The sequence below is a fragment of the Dipodomys spectabilis genome, unplaced genomic scaffold, assembly GCF_019054845.1.
Source record: "Dipodomys spectabilis isolate Male_0828 unplaced genomic scaffold, ASM1905484v1 ptg000003l, whole genome shotgun sequence".
In the NCBI taxonomy this organism is placed as follows: domain Eukaryota; kingdom Metazoa; phylum Chordata; class Mammalia; order Rodentia; family Heteromyidae; genus Dipodomys; species Dipodomys spectabilis.
Genome location: NW_024870680.1, coordinates 15,596,506 through 15,611,404, shown reverse-complemented (window position 1 = coordinate 15,611,404; position 14,899 = coordinate 15,596,506). Strand labels below are relative to the sequence as shown.

At 36.7% G+C, this 14,899-nt stretch overlaps 1 protein-coding gene across 5 annotated transcripts in view; it reads right to left on the bottom strand.

Annotated features, from left to right (window-relative positions):
* The window catches only part of Fchsd2 (FCH and double SH3 domains 2), a 250,079-nt gene that overhangs the window by 124,738 nt on the left and 110,442 nt on the right, over positions 1-14,899 (bottom strand). For all 5 annotated transcript variants that reach the window (XM_042687508.1, XM_042687523.1, XM_042687500.1 and 2 more), the window contains exon 4: positions 1,708-1,784. In XM_042687508.1, the coding sequence (XP_042543442.1) occupies positions 1,708-1,784 (77 nt within the window). The remainder of the gene's footprint in view (positions 1-1,707; positions 1,785-14,899) is intronic.

The window sequence follows — 14,899 nt, the reverse complement described above, 5'->3', positions numbered from 1 at the left end:
TCTCCAATAAACCACTAGAAAACCTAAAGTGGCGCTGTGGCTCACGTAGTAGAGTGCTCGCCTTGAGCTGAAGAGAGCAGGGACAGCGTCCAAGCCCCACGACTGACAAAAAAAATAAATTCTCTGATGATGTTGATGATGTTAGTCACTGCTGACAATTTCAGCAGCTTCATTTCATTTTCAGACTCTAAATCATATACTTCAATAATGAGTTTGTCATTACTCTGAAATCTTTATTATGTTTTGATGCACATTAGTATTAATTCAAACTAAATTGTAAGATATAAGTTCCTTGACTTCTGGGTCCCCAAATAAATAGGAAAGCCCTTAGCCAAAAAACAATAAATATATTCAAAAATAATTTTTTTGGTTGGTTGTGGGGCTTGAACTCTGGGCCTGGGCGCTGTCCCTCAGCTCTTCAGCTAAGGCTAGTGCTCTACCACTTGAGCCACAGTGCCACTTCCAGTTTTCTGAGCGGTTTATTGGAGATAAGAGTCTCACGGACTTTAATGCCCAGGCTGGCTTTGAAATGCAATCCTCAGATCTCAGTCTCCTGAGTAGCTAGGATTACAAGCATAAGCCACCAGCGCCTGGCTTAATATGTTCAATTACTGATGTCCCAAAAGACATTTAAAAAGCTACACTTTGGGGGACGGTAGATATGGGGGATTAAACTCAGGGTCTTAAACTCTTACTGAGCTTTTTTCCTCACAGCTGGCACTTTACCACTTGAGCCTTGGCTTTAGTTTAGCTTTTTGTTGATGGAATCTTACAGACTTTTCTTCCCTGGCTGGCTTTGAACTGAGATCCTCCATGTCTCAGCCTTCTGAATATTTAGGTTTATAAGTGTGAGAGGAACCTGGGTTCTTTTTAAAAATTACATTGTGGAAGCTTTGGGGTATATAGTTCAGTTTAGTGTGCTTTCCTAGAATATGTGAGGCCCTGAGTTCAATCCCCAGTACTATCTATAGTCTGCTGTCATCAATCTTTTAAATTCTACATATGGCTATTAATTAAACAATATAACTTGCTTATAGCATTAAAATAATCTAATTAATATAGAACAGCTGTAAGTATAATGAAGCATAAGATTTTTTGACAGTTTTAGAAGTATGTCTAAAAATATAGCAGAGAAGGGTAGCAATACTTTTAAAAACTGGGATGTTTTATTATCTAAATGTAATATAGCTTAGAATTAAACTTTTTTTTTTTTGTAGGTCGAACTCTTGGCCTGGGCACTGTCCCTCAGCTCTTCAGTTCAAAGCAAGAGCTCTACCTCTTCAGCCACAGCACCACTTCTGGTTTTCTGGTTGTTAATTGGAGATAAGAGTCTCATGGAGGGACTGGGAAGGTGGCTCAGTGGTAGAACGCTTGCCTTGCAAGCATGAGGCCCTGGATTTGATTCCTCAGCACCACATAAGCAAAAAGAAAAAAAGCCGGGAAGTGGCGCTGTGGCTCAAGTGGTAGAGCGCTAGCCTTGAGCTGAAGAGCTGAGTGACAGCACCCAGGCCCAGAGTTCAGGCCCCACGACCGAACCCAAAAAAAACAAAACCAAAAACAAGAGTTTCATGGACTTTCCTGCCCAGGTTGACTTTGAACAGTGATTTTCAGATCTCAGCCTCCTGAGTAGCTAGGATTACAGGCATGAGCCACCTGAGAATTAAACTATTTTTAAAGAACAAAAGCCAAAGGTATTTAATAAGTTACCTGTAATTATTCCGATCATCAGCTTTTATTCCAGGCCAATCTCTCTTCAGGTACTGACTAGCCAACTTCTGGATGCCCTGTTAAAAAAGTACATTGTTTTAAAATTAGTATTGTACCATGAAAAAGTTATTTTCTTTAATATACAATACTTAGAAAATAGAGATTTTCTAAATGTAAATTTATTCTGAAAACCAATGATAAATGACAGAACACTACAATCTCATCATTCTCCAGTCCTTCCTGCCTCTATTTTTAGGAAAAACATGAGCATATTTATGAGATAACAGAAACTTCCATTATATACATTTCACTTCACCAAACTATTTGACTAGCTATACAAACAATCTCCAAGATGTCACAGGGGACATAGCTGTCCATCTCCACAAAGCTCTGATTACACAGCTTCACATTTTATTCTCTCGCTACTCCTCCACTGTGTCAAGAATGATACATTTCTAACAAATTCTGACATAACAGAAGTGGGAAAAATGCATCCAATTTGGAGCAGACAAATATTTGCTTGTAAAATTAATAAACAGTCTTTGAGGCAATTTCATACCGGGAACTCTCAAGACTGATTTTAAGGATCTTTCCATTTTAAAAAATATCATGATACAGCTCACTTCAGAGAAAAATAATTTTACTGAAAAATTTACCCCCTGTTATTCCTATAACATGAATCTAAACAAAATAGAGTATTTGTCTATAATGTATGGGAGGTTTTGGAATTTGAACACAAAAGATCATTTTGTTGGGAAGTGAGGTTAAACTATTCATCGCAAATATATATAATTTTTAAATCAAATATGATCCTCTAACATTCCAGTAGGGCCCCTGTAATAGATATACACATAATTGATTCTTGTGGTATTTATTTCTATATTTGCAGCTATGAAAGTGTATCAAGGTGAAATGAAGAATAATCACAGTAGTTGTACACTTTAAGCAAAGACTGCACAAGTAAAATAAATGCTTCACTTTACACATGGAACCTGCTGCCAAATCAATTTGGCCTAAACTTATAGCTGAATGCCTTTGATAAAATATAATTACTTCAGTCCAAAAAGAACTGAAGAACCACTGAATCTCAAGTTCCTTCTGAACTTTACAATGTAATTCAACTTCACTATTTCCAAGTACTATGTATTCTGAGAATTCACAACTACAATCCATACTTTCACTTAACAAATCTTGTACTTTGGGAAGCCCAGTTATTAAGTCTTCTCTAAATTATACATTATCTTGTCACTTCTGTACCTTGTACATACTGTTCTCATCACACGAAGTATATTTCCACAAATTACACTGATGCTTGGTAAATTCTTATCTCCTTCCCTTTTATCCTAATTTTTAAAAATTCTTAACACAAAATACTCCTAGGTATATACAGTAAAATGTGAAAAGTTTCATTGCATAGGTATTTAATTTTACTTCATTCTACTACAATAATTTAATATTTTTCCTGCATTTATTGGCTGTAATTCTATAAAGAAGGATTCCTCCTAAACCATGTGGTTTTCCTGAGGTAAAGCTCTTAGTTGAAAGACAGGATAAATATCTGTCCAGTTCTGGACTAACAATGAATAATGTGGGGGAGGAGGCTTGAACTCAGGGCCTGACTTTTTCTGCTCAAACCTAACACTCTACTACTTGAGCCACAGCTAAAGCTTTTTTGGTGGTTAACTGGATATTAGAATTTCACAGCCGGGCGTCAGTGGCTCAGGCTTGTAATCCTAGCTACTCAGGAGGCTGAGATCTGAGGATCGTGGTTCAAAGCCAGCCCGGGAAAGAAACTCAGTGAGACTCTTATCTCCAATAAACCATTCAGAAAACCAGAAGGGGAACTGACTCAAGTGGTAGAGTGCTTGCCTTGAGCTGAAGAGCTGAGGGATAGTGCCCAGGTCCAGAGTTCAAGCCCCATGACTGACAAAAAAAAAAATAATAATTTCACAGACTTTCCTGCTGGCTTTGAACCAAGATCCTCAGATCTCAGCCTCCTGAATAGCTAGAATTACAGATGTGAACCACTGGTGCCTGGTAATACATTTTAAAGTAACATTACAAACTCATATACCTAAATAATGAATGTGTTCCAATTTAACTGTAGTTACTATTCTTTTTATTGTAAAGATGATGTACAGAGGGGTTAGTTACCTAAGCAAGGTAATGAGTATATTTCTTTTTTGAACAGTGTTACCCCTTCCCTTGTTTTCTCCCGCTTCCCACTCTGCTCCCCCCCTCATAGTTACTATTCTTTTAAGCACAACTGTCATATCTTTGGTCTGTTCAAGTCCCCCCAAGTTGGCTCCTACATCATGACATTAATAGACTCTGATTGCTTGTTTTCTTTTACAGCTCCTGTCCCAGACCATCAATAAACTAGGTTTTTGTGCAATCATGATTACTTTAAGAGTAAAACAATATTCAGGGTACACATCTAGGCATGTCCTTAATCTTGGAGTATCTGTGTCTTTCTTACAAAGCCTTTTATAATATATATAGATATATTATATATTATTATACTCACTTCTACCCATTTACTTCAGAGTGGATTTTATCTAATTCTTAAAAATATGAAACTACATTAACTTGCTATTTTGTAGAACTCTAAGGTACAAAGCTGAACTGTATTAAACTGAATGAGCCCTTCAGAGATGAAATGAGGGATTCATGAAATAGACAAACAGTGAGATCTCTAGATGAAAGACTTATTCAAGTTAGTTCACAGAGGCTGGAATCATGACTTCTGTGTGCTCTGTGCAGCTGTTCAAGATTTAATTTGTGTGGCTGCTCAAAAATACTCTGTGGCCATTATCAAAAGGGTCCTAACTAACATTTCCTGCCTCTGAAGGCATTCTATCCTTAAATAGATTAGTTTGCCTTTAATATTATGCTTTAGCTACATTTGATAGATGGATGGCTTACTTATATAGAAAGTTATCCATCCTAATTAAGTGTGAAAGAGAATAAACCATGTCTTGTAATTTTAAGTGTTTTTTTTTTAAATTATATAATCACTCCCCTGGCCCATGACATTACTTTCTAAAACTACTTCACTAGGAGTACATATATTTATATTGACAAGCATCTCTGATGAATAAAGTTGATTTCACTTGCAATATGGTTCACTCTGGAGCAGTAACTTCTAATAATTTGCAGTATTGCCAATGAAACATCCAATAACATCTTATTCCAACTTTTAAAAACACTGTCAGTTTCTAATGTAAGACTAGCTTTGTTTCACCTTTCAATAACTCTAACAAGTAAAAGACACACAAAGAAGGCCACTGTTGAGTAGATACTGGGAAATGGACTGCTAGTTTAGCCTTTGGCCCATTCACCACCACAAACTGAGCATGAATATGCTCCTTAGCTTTCCCACAGGTTATCCTAAATCTATCTTTTCCCCACCATACAGTAAAAATACTGTTTAAATTTTACTAAGATTCTGCCATCAGATAGCTCTTTAAAACATTCTTGACGTACCATGAAATTCCTAATGTACAAAATTGATCTTTATTTCTCCAATTGATGTACTATAATCATCCATCAATTCAATAGCAACAAAATTACTCTCATCTTCCTTAAGGAACGTTTTAAAATATTTTTATTGCTTTGTGCCATATACAATTGCATAAGTGAAGTAAGCCAAGCCCAAAGAAACATAGGTCCCATGATTTCCCTTGTTTGCAATATCTAGTATATGTATAAGTCAAGCAGAAAAGGCTAGATAAGGTGATGTTAGGAAAATGAACCCTAAGATATGTATTTTAAATGTTTTTTTCTTTCATGCATTTGTTTCTAACGCAATTATAAGATTATTTGTTTGTTGCTTTGTATGTCCCTCCCCCACAGTATAACCCCTGCTTTCACTGTATTTGATGTCCATATAATTTGTGGAGGGGAAGGGGAAAAACAAGTCATTTAAATAAGGATACAGGTGGACTTGTTGCAATAATGAGAAGTACAAGTTGTCATGTCAAAAACGAACTTTACAACTTGGGAGGGGGGAAGGATTGGGGGGGGAGGGAGGATGGGAAGGGATGGGAAGGGTAAACAAAGGAGGAGGGTACAATGCTTGATAAAAAATGTACTCACTATTTTGCCCATGTAATTGTAACCCCTCTGTACAGTATTTTCACAATTAAAAAAAAAAGTGACATCGCATAAAAAAAAAAACAATTGCACTGGGAAAAATGAATCCATGTATTATTTTAAATAACATAATAAAAAGCTTTTACTGACTTTTCTATTAATTTCATGGTGAAATGAAATAGGAATTTCATGTTATATGTTATTTGTATTAAACACCATTGGCAGCCATTTTTCTTTTACAGGAAAGAAAGATCAGTTTTAGTTAAATTGAGTATTAAAAATATTACTGCTGGGGCTGGGAAGGTGGCTCAGTGGTAGAGTGCTTGCCTTGCATGCCTGAGGCCCTGGGTTTGATTCCTCAGCAACACATAAGCAAAAAGAAAAAAGCCGGAAGTGGCGCTGTGGCTCAAGTGGTAGAGCGTTAGCCTTGAGCTGAAGAGCTGAGGGACAGCGCCCAGGCCCAGAGTTCAGGCCCCACAACCCGACCCCAAAAAAAAAAAATATTACTGCTGATTTGTGTATATGTTGTACTAGAGATTGAACACAAGGTCTTCTGCATACTATGAAAGCATTCTACAACTGAGTATTACTTCTCCCAAACCATCCCCTTTTTATACAAGATACAGTATCTTTCAATGTTGACAAGACAGGCCTTGAACTTGCAACTCTCCAGGCTCAACATCCTGAACTTGAGTTCAGAGGCTTTTGCCACCAGACCCTGTGCTCTACTGAAATTTTAAATAGTTTATCCTATTCAATTTAAAGACCAAACACAGTATTAAAATTAATTAAAATGTAACAATCATTTATGATTAAAAAAGAAAACAAAAAATAATAAGTAAAAGGAAACTTTAAGAAATGAAGGGCATAAAGTGGGTACCAGTGACTCACGTCTGTAATCCTAGTTTTTTGGATAGCAGAGATCAGGAAATACTTCAGTCCAGGCCAGTCCAGACAAAAAAGTTCTCAAGACTCTATCTCAACAGAAAAAAGCTGGACATGGTAGCACCCAGCTACAGAAGAAAGCATAAAATAGAAAGACTGTAGTTCAGGTATAGGTCCTGGCAAAAAGGTGAGACCTTATCTCACAAATAACAAAAATGATTGGAAATGGGGCTCAAGAGGAGAGTACCAGCTTACTAAAGGCTGGCCCAGAATTCAAAGTCAGACTAAATGGATGGGAGGGAGGAAGAGAAGAAAGAAGGGAAGTATAGACATCGCAAAGGAAGAAATAAAGCTATACTTTCCATAGATAACATGAGTTCCTATGTTAAAAAATTCAACTAATAAGTACTAATGTTTTAAGAAAGGTTTTAAGACAAATGGTCAATTTATCAAAACTAATTACTCTTCTTCATACCTGTAATGAGAAGTTAGAATTTGAAATTTTAAAAAAATGTGATAACATGGGGGAAAATGAAGTACTTCAGGAATAATTTTAACAAAATACATGCAGAATCAGTATGCATAAAACTTCCAAATATTGTGAAAGAAATTGAAGATCTAAATGAATACAAAGACATTCCACATTAATATATTTAAAAGTCTTGGTACTGCTAAGATGTCATCTGTTCCCAATCTGGTCTTTACATTCAATGTAATAACAATTGAAATCATTGAAAACCTTTTTGTAGATATCAAAAACTGATTTAAAAATGTTTGAAAAGGCAGATGTAGTAAGATGATCAAAACAAATTTTAAAAGTAAGAACAAAGAATCTGGGCACCAGTGGCTCATGTCTATAAACCTAGTTACTCAGGAGGCTGAGATTTGAGGATAGCAGTTCAAAGCCTGGCCAGGCAGGAAAGTGAATGAGACTCTTACCTCCAATAAACTACCAAGAAGGTGGAAGTAGATGGCTCAAGTTGTAGAGTGCTAGCCTTGAGGAAAAAGAAGCTTCAGGGATAGTGTTCAGGCCCTAAGTACAAGCCCAGAACTAATGAAAGGAAGGAAAGAAGGAAAGAAGGGGGGGAGGGAGGGAGTGAAGGAGGGAGGGAGGGAAGAAAGGAAGGAAAGAATGAGGAAAGTATGGAGGAAGGAAGGGGAAAAAAAGAAATCGAAGGATTTAATTACCTGATTTCAAGGTATACTTAAAAGCTACAATAGTATGGTACTAGCCAAAAAAAAAAAAAATGTATATAACAGAGACACCAGAAAGACTCATGTAAAGGAGCAAGGGAAATTTGATGAAAAAGGAATAGTCTTTATCATCAAATGGCCCCAGAACTGGATGACCATGTGCAAATGAATGAATGAATGAATGAATGAATGAATGAATATCAAGTCAATACAGAACTTCCAGTTTAAACAAAAGTTAACTCTAAATGGTTCACAGACTTGAATATAAAGTACAAAACTGTATCTGTTAAAAACAAAAGCAATAATCTTCTTGATTTGCTTAAGAATATTAATATGCAACACCAAAACTAAGATACGTCAAAGAAAAAAATTAGATCTTATCAAAATTAACTATTTTCTCTGGAATAAATACTGTAAAAATAATAAAAAGAATTGCAAACTAGGAAAAAGAATTCATAAGTCATGTATCTGACAACGAACACGTTCTGACATATATGAAGAACGCTTAAAGATTACCAGTAAGAAAAAAATTAGCACATTTACAAATGGTAAAAGAGGGCTGGGAGGGTGGCTCAGTGGTAGAGTGCTTGCCTTGCATGCCTGAGGCCCTGAATTCAATTCCTCAGCACCACATAAGCAAAAAAAAAAAAAAAGCTGGAAGTGGCCTTGTGGCTCAAGTGGTAGAGCGCTAGCCTTGAGCTGAAGAGCTGAGGGACAGCGCCCAGGCCCAGAGTTCAGGCCCCATGACCGGACCCTCAAAAAAAAAAAAACAAATGGTAAAAGATCTGAACAGACACTTCATTGAAGAAATGTTTAAAAAGGATGGCAAGTAAGCATATGAAAAGATGTTTGACATCTCTGTCACTGTGGAAATGAAGATTAAACAATGGAAAGTCACTTTCTATACCACACCTGTAAAATAGCCATATAGTAATAGAACAAAATGTTAAAGAAAACAGAACAATAAGACAACCTCAATTGTTGTTGAAAATGCAAAATGGAACAGCACTTTGGAAAACAGTTTGGAAATTTTTTATCAAGCTAAAAAGACTTTCAGTTTAACTGCTACTTGTATTCTAGGTATTCAGCAAAGTGATTTTAAAACTTACTTATATCTATATAAAACCTGCAATGAGAAATTAGACTTTGAAAATTTAAATAAACATTAAATAAACATTGACCTTATCAAAGTTATCTATTTTCTCTGGAATAAATACTGCAATATTTGTAGCAATTTTATTCATAACTTGAGACAACCAAGGTTTCCTTCATAAGCAAATGAATAAATCAACTATTGTATATCATTACAGTGGAATACTATACAGCAATAACAAGAAAGCAACTATTAATTCATACAACTTAGATTAATCTAAGTGAAAGAAACCGAATGGAAAAAATTATGTACTGTTTTATTCTATCCAAATGACATTCTGGAAAAGATGAGTTTGTAAGAACAGAAAACAGATCAGTGGGCTTGGGTAGGAAAAAGTTCTGGCTAGTATTGATGACATACTGGTTTGAATATAAAATATCCACAAAGGCTCAAGTGCTGAAGGCTTGTTCTCCAGCAGGTTACACTATGAAGAAATGATTGGACCATGGGAGCTCTGACCTATACAGTGGGTTAATCCTGAGATGAATTCATTATAGGGAAGTGGTAGAAACTAGAAGGTGGAGCCTCATTGGAGAATTTTGAAGAATATGCTTTGTTCCTTACTCCTTCCTGTCTTTTTCTATTTCCTAGCTTGTTTGAGATGAGCAGCTATGCTCTCAAGGCATGACAGAAACATCATGTCTTTCTGCCAGATAGCAATGGAACAAGCTGACCATGGACTGAAATATCTAGAACTTAAGCCAAAATCAAATCTTTCCTTTTTCTCTCTCTCTGTCTCTCTTTTGCTGGTCCTCAGGACACTGGCGCTGAGCCTCTTTGTGCTCAAGGTTAGCGCTCTACCACTTGAGCCACAGTGTACTTCCAGTTTTTTCTAAGTAGTTTATTGGAGATGAGTCTCACAGAGTTTTCTACCTGGGCGGGCTTTGAACTGTAATCCTTAGATCTCAGCCTCCTTAGCTAGGATTACTGGTATGAGCCACTGGCACCTGTCATCTTTCCTTTCTTAAGTTGATTTTCTTAGGCATTTTGTCACAGTGATGAAAAACTCCTAACACATATTACTTTGAGGGTTGTGAACTAATTTACAGAGTACTGTTGTAGAGGATATAGTATATGTTTGTCAAAGTACATACAACTGTACAATACAAAGAATCATTCTTGGGCTGGGAAGGTGGCTCAATGGTAGAGTGCTTGCCTTGCATGCATGAGGCCCTGGGTTCAAGTCCTAAGCACCACATAAGCAGAAAAAGCTGGAAGTGGTGCTGTAGCTCAAAGTGGTAGAGCGCAAGCCTTGAGCTGAAGAGCTGAAGGACAGCACCCAGGCCCAGAGTTCAGGCCTCATGACTGACCAGTAAAAAAAAAAAAAGAAAAAGAAAAAAAATCATTCTTGATATATGTAAATTTTAAAGTATCAACCAAGAAATAGAGGGAACCCAGAACAGAATGCAAATAGTAACAAATAAATCTAAGTACATTTGTAATATCTGACATAACCTTAGAGATGGGTGTGAGGAGTTAAGAAAATTTTGCAACTGCGTAAAACAATATTTTTATAAATGGGCACATGTAATTTTGGAAAATAATACTTTGACTGAAAATCATAAAACTAGATTGTACAGTAGCTGATAAAGATATTTCTAAATGGCTATAAATTAACAATTCTGAAATGTGGTGCATCTATACTGGGGTTAAACAACTAAGTAAACAGATGACTGATGACAGAAGACAGGTTGCTCAATGTTAGAGGGGAAAAGTTACAAGTAAGCAAGCAGGGAAATTTTTTAAAAAGCAAGAGGAGGAATACCTTAGGGAAGAGTTAGTGTCAATATTTCAAATTCAACATATACATAAAATAATTATAGCCAGGTGTGTCTGTGTAGATAATATAAATATGTGTGTATCTTAACACTGTTCACTGAAAATGCCTAGAAGCAATGATACTCTGTAGCAAGTAGTACATTCAGTGTCCAGATCTTGATGTCCAATAATACTTTCCAGTAAAAAAAAAAAAAAATCAAGATATCTTTGAAAAAAGGCTGATTCTGAAAGTAGGATTGGAGATAGTTAGGATGTTCCCGTACTGCCAAAATTAGAGGGATAGAGGTAAGCTGGAAGATCTCTTAATGGCCAAGAATGGAACAAATTATAAAATAATGTTGGACTATAATCAATCTAAAGTATAAAACAAATACCCACGAGTCTATTCTGATAAAAAATTAATAAAAAATGGGTAGGAAGAAACCAATATTGGTCTGGGAAGGTAGCTCAGTGGTAGAGTGCTTGCCTTGCATGCATGAGGCACTGGGTTTGATTCCTCAGCATCACATCAGCAGAAAAAGCTGGAAGTGGTGCTGTGGCTCAAGTGGCAGAGTGCTAGCCTTAAGCTGAAGACATTAGGGACAGCGCCCAGGCCTAGAGTTCAGGCCCCACGACCAGCAACACACACACACACACACACACACGAAAAGAAAAGAATATTTCACACAGAAGTATTTGGATAAGTGTTAAGATTAACACCATAAGTAATAAATCATGTTGAGCAAAGTAGGCTTTATATAGTATGTTATGGTTGGTACTTTGTCTCTGTAATGTTCCCCCAGAAACCTGTCTTCATCTAGTTAAATTATGAAAAAAATAAGATAAACACAAGTTAAGGAACACTGTACAAAATACTTGACTAATACTTTCCTCAAAACTCTCAAGACTATGTTAAACATGATAGTTCACACTTCCAATACCAGCATTTTGGAAGCTGAGGAAGCAGGATCAAGAATTTGAGTGACCCGAGTTTGTTTCAGATCATCCTGGGCTACACAGGGAGACCCTGCCTAAAAAAGTGTGTGTGTGTGTGTGTGTGTGTGTGTATGTGTAAGCTTGTGGAAAATAAAACCATGAAACATAGTGACAGACCATTGGAAGCTAAGGTGATAAAAAACAGAATGTGATATGCTCAATGGAAGGTAGGAAAGAGAGAAAGAGAGAAAGGGAGAGAATAAGATAGGGAGAGGAGAGAGCAGGAAACAGGAAGGAGGGAAGAATTGGTGAACTCCAAGTCATAAAGTATTAATATTTCTTAGTAATAATGTATCATAAGTGAATCTACATTATGTTACATTTGTTAGAAATGTATCATAATAAGGTGAATGGGGGGGAGGGGGGAGGCTGGGAAGGGATGTGAAGGGTAAACAAAGGAGGAGGCTGCAATGCTTGGTAAGAAATGTACACATTATCCTGCCCATGTAACTGTAACTCCTCTGTACAGTATGTTCACAAATAAAATTAAATTAAATTAAAAAAAATAAGGTGAATGGCATATGGAAATCATGTGCTATCTTTGTGATTTTTTTCTATCAATTTAAGATTACTCTTTAAGAAAAAAAAGGAAACAAAACAGCCTTTGGATCTTACTTTAGAATTTCTGAATTTCTTTTTCTTTTTTGTCAGTCATGGGGCTTGAACTCTGAGCCTGGGCACTGTCCCAGCTCTTCAGATCAAGGCTAGCGCTCTACCACTTGGGCCACAGTGCCACTTCCGGTTTCCTGTGTGGTTTATTGGGATGAGAGTTTCATGGCTTTTCCTGCCTGGCTGGCTTTGAACTGTGATTCTCAGATCTCAGCCTCCTTAGTAGCTGGGATTACAGGTGCCCAGCTTGAATTTTTTAACAGTTGAAGAAATTGTGGTGCTGTGGTAATTTTTGACTTTTGTCTTTAGACAAAGAGTGATCACAAGATGTTATTAGAAAGTGTCTTTAGTTAATGCATACATATGTGTATAAGTTTGTTGCTACTAAGTAAAATGCCAAATTGGACTTACTAGTCACCATATTTTAAAGTGTTTTTAAGTACTTTAAACAGTTTGATAAGCTAGATAACATTTTTGTCCCATTTTTCTCTAATAAAATATTTTTAAAAGGGCTAAAAGTTGCAAGAAAAAGAAAACACTTGTATGTGTACTATCCCGAGCAATGATGAACAAGGTAACAGTTTTTTCATCTTGCCAGAACTGGGGTTGAACTCAGGGCCTATGTGTGTGTTGTAGCCTTTTTGCACTCAAGGCTAGTGCTCTATGACTTGATCTACAGTTACACTTGCAATTTTTAAGGACATAAGGGTCTCACAGACTTTCCTGCTTGGGTTGGCTTTGAATCATGATCCTCATATCTCAGGCTCCTAAGTAGCTAGTATTACAGGTGTGAGCCACTGGCATCCAGCCCTGTTTGTTTTTAGTATATTAGAATTTGAGTAAGTGAATGATACTTAAAGATCAGATACACATCATCCTGAATTAGTCTTTATAATTTTTATGCTTGTGAGTAAATTAAGCCTCTACATCAGTATATCTGTGTTAAAAACATATACAATATAATAGCCAAAAGACATATGTAAGCCAGATACAATGGCTCAAGCCTGTAATCTAGCTACTTGGAAAACAATGGCCGAGGGATCATAATTTAAGGCCAGTCTGGGCACAACAAGAGTGGAATAACAAGAGTGTTTCTTATCTCAATTGTGAGAGAAACACAATGGCTGGGCTCAGTGGCCCATGGCTATCACCCTCAATGACATGAAGAAGCACAAATGGGAGTATCACAGTACAGGCTGGCCTAGGCATACAGTGAAACTCTATCGCAAAAGTAACCAGTGCAGAAAGAGGCTAGAAGTATGGTTCAAGTGTAGAATGCCTACCTAGCAAGCACAGGGCCCTGAATTCAACCTTGAGTACTGCCAAAACAAAACAAAATAAACACCACATATGCCAATGGATTCTGCTAAATAATAATGAATGTTATCCTCGATTCCACTTACATGACTTGATACACAGATATGCTTTACATTTTGACTAAAAAACTTACATGGGAAAATATAATAACTTAACAGAATACAAAAAGCAGCTATACAAAGCTAGTGTATGACTAGAATGTGAGCACTTGGGAGACTGAGGGCTCACTTGAGCTACATATTGAGGCTATTACAAAAAAAAAAGAAAGAAAAGCAGGTGTATGTGGGGGGGGGCATGCACACGTGCGTGCGCAGTTTACTATACATACATAGTGTATTAAGAAAAAAATAGAGAAAAGACTATGAGTAAGTGATTTGCATATCCAGATAAAATTGATTGAAGTACATATAGTTGAAGATCAGAAATATAAATGGCAGTAAGCTGGCTAAGGGAAGCCATATACCCAGGAACTAAGGTAGAGAGGCAGCCAGTAAACTATTATGACTAAGAGAATCACCTTAAGGACAAGAGTGAACAACAGAAACAACAGAATGCTACTGAAAAGTTTTACATAAGGCAAAAATCAATTTGCATTCTTAAAGATAATTTCCCAATTATGTGGAAATTAACATTAGGGGAAAGCAAAAGATAATGAAACCACTTACAGGACAATAAGAGAGAAAACCTAGGACAAACAGAAGGCAACAAGAATCTGTCTCCCAGCAATAGGCATAATGGCACTGTCAGAATGTGTCTGAGGCAATTTTGAGGTCTACTGAAGTTTTACAACTTAAAAAAAAAAAAAAGACTTGCACAGTTAATGCTGGCTAACTTCAGCTTTTGGCTCTACAAAGCTATCCATTTCCTATCCCTAAGACTAGTGGTAGGCAGCCTTGTGAGTGCTGCTCACCAGCAGCTCCAATTCAGCTTGTAAGAACCAGTGAGACAAATGGAGCCAAACACAGTGCTATAATTATTGATTGCTGCTTATGATTTAGAGGTGCAGGCAGAGGCAGGAAGCTTCTGTTAACTCTTCTCTCTCTGTTGTAAGTTTTGTCTCTGCTGAAATCACCTTAAAGGCACTTAAAGAGCCTGTTCTTTTATTTTTCTTGTCTTTCTTTGGGAGACAAAGATTGAGATGTTCAGAAACAATGTCGTATTTGAGAAAAATTTTTAACAAAAAGC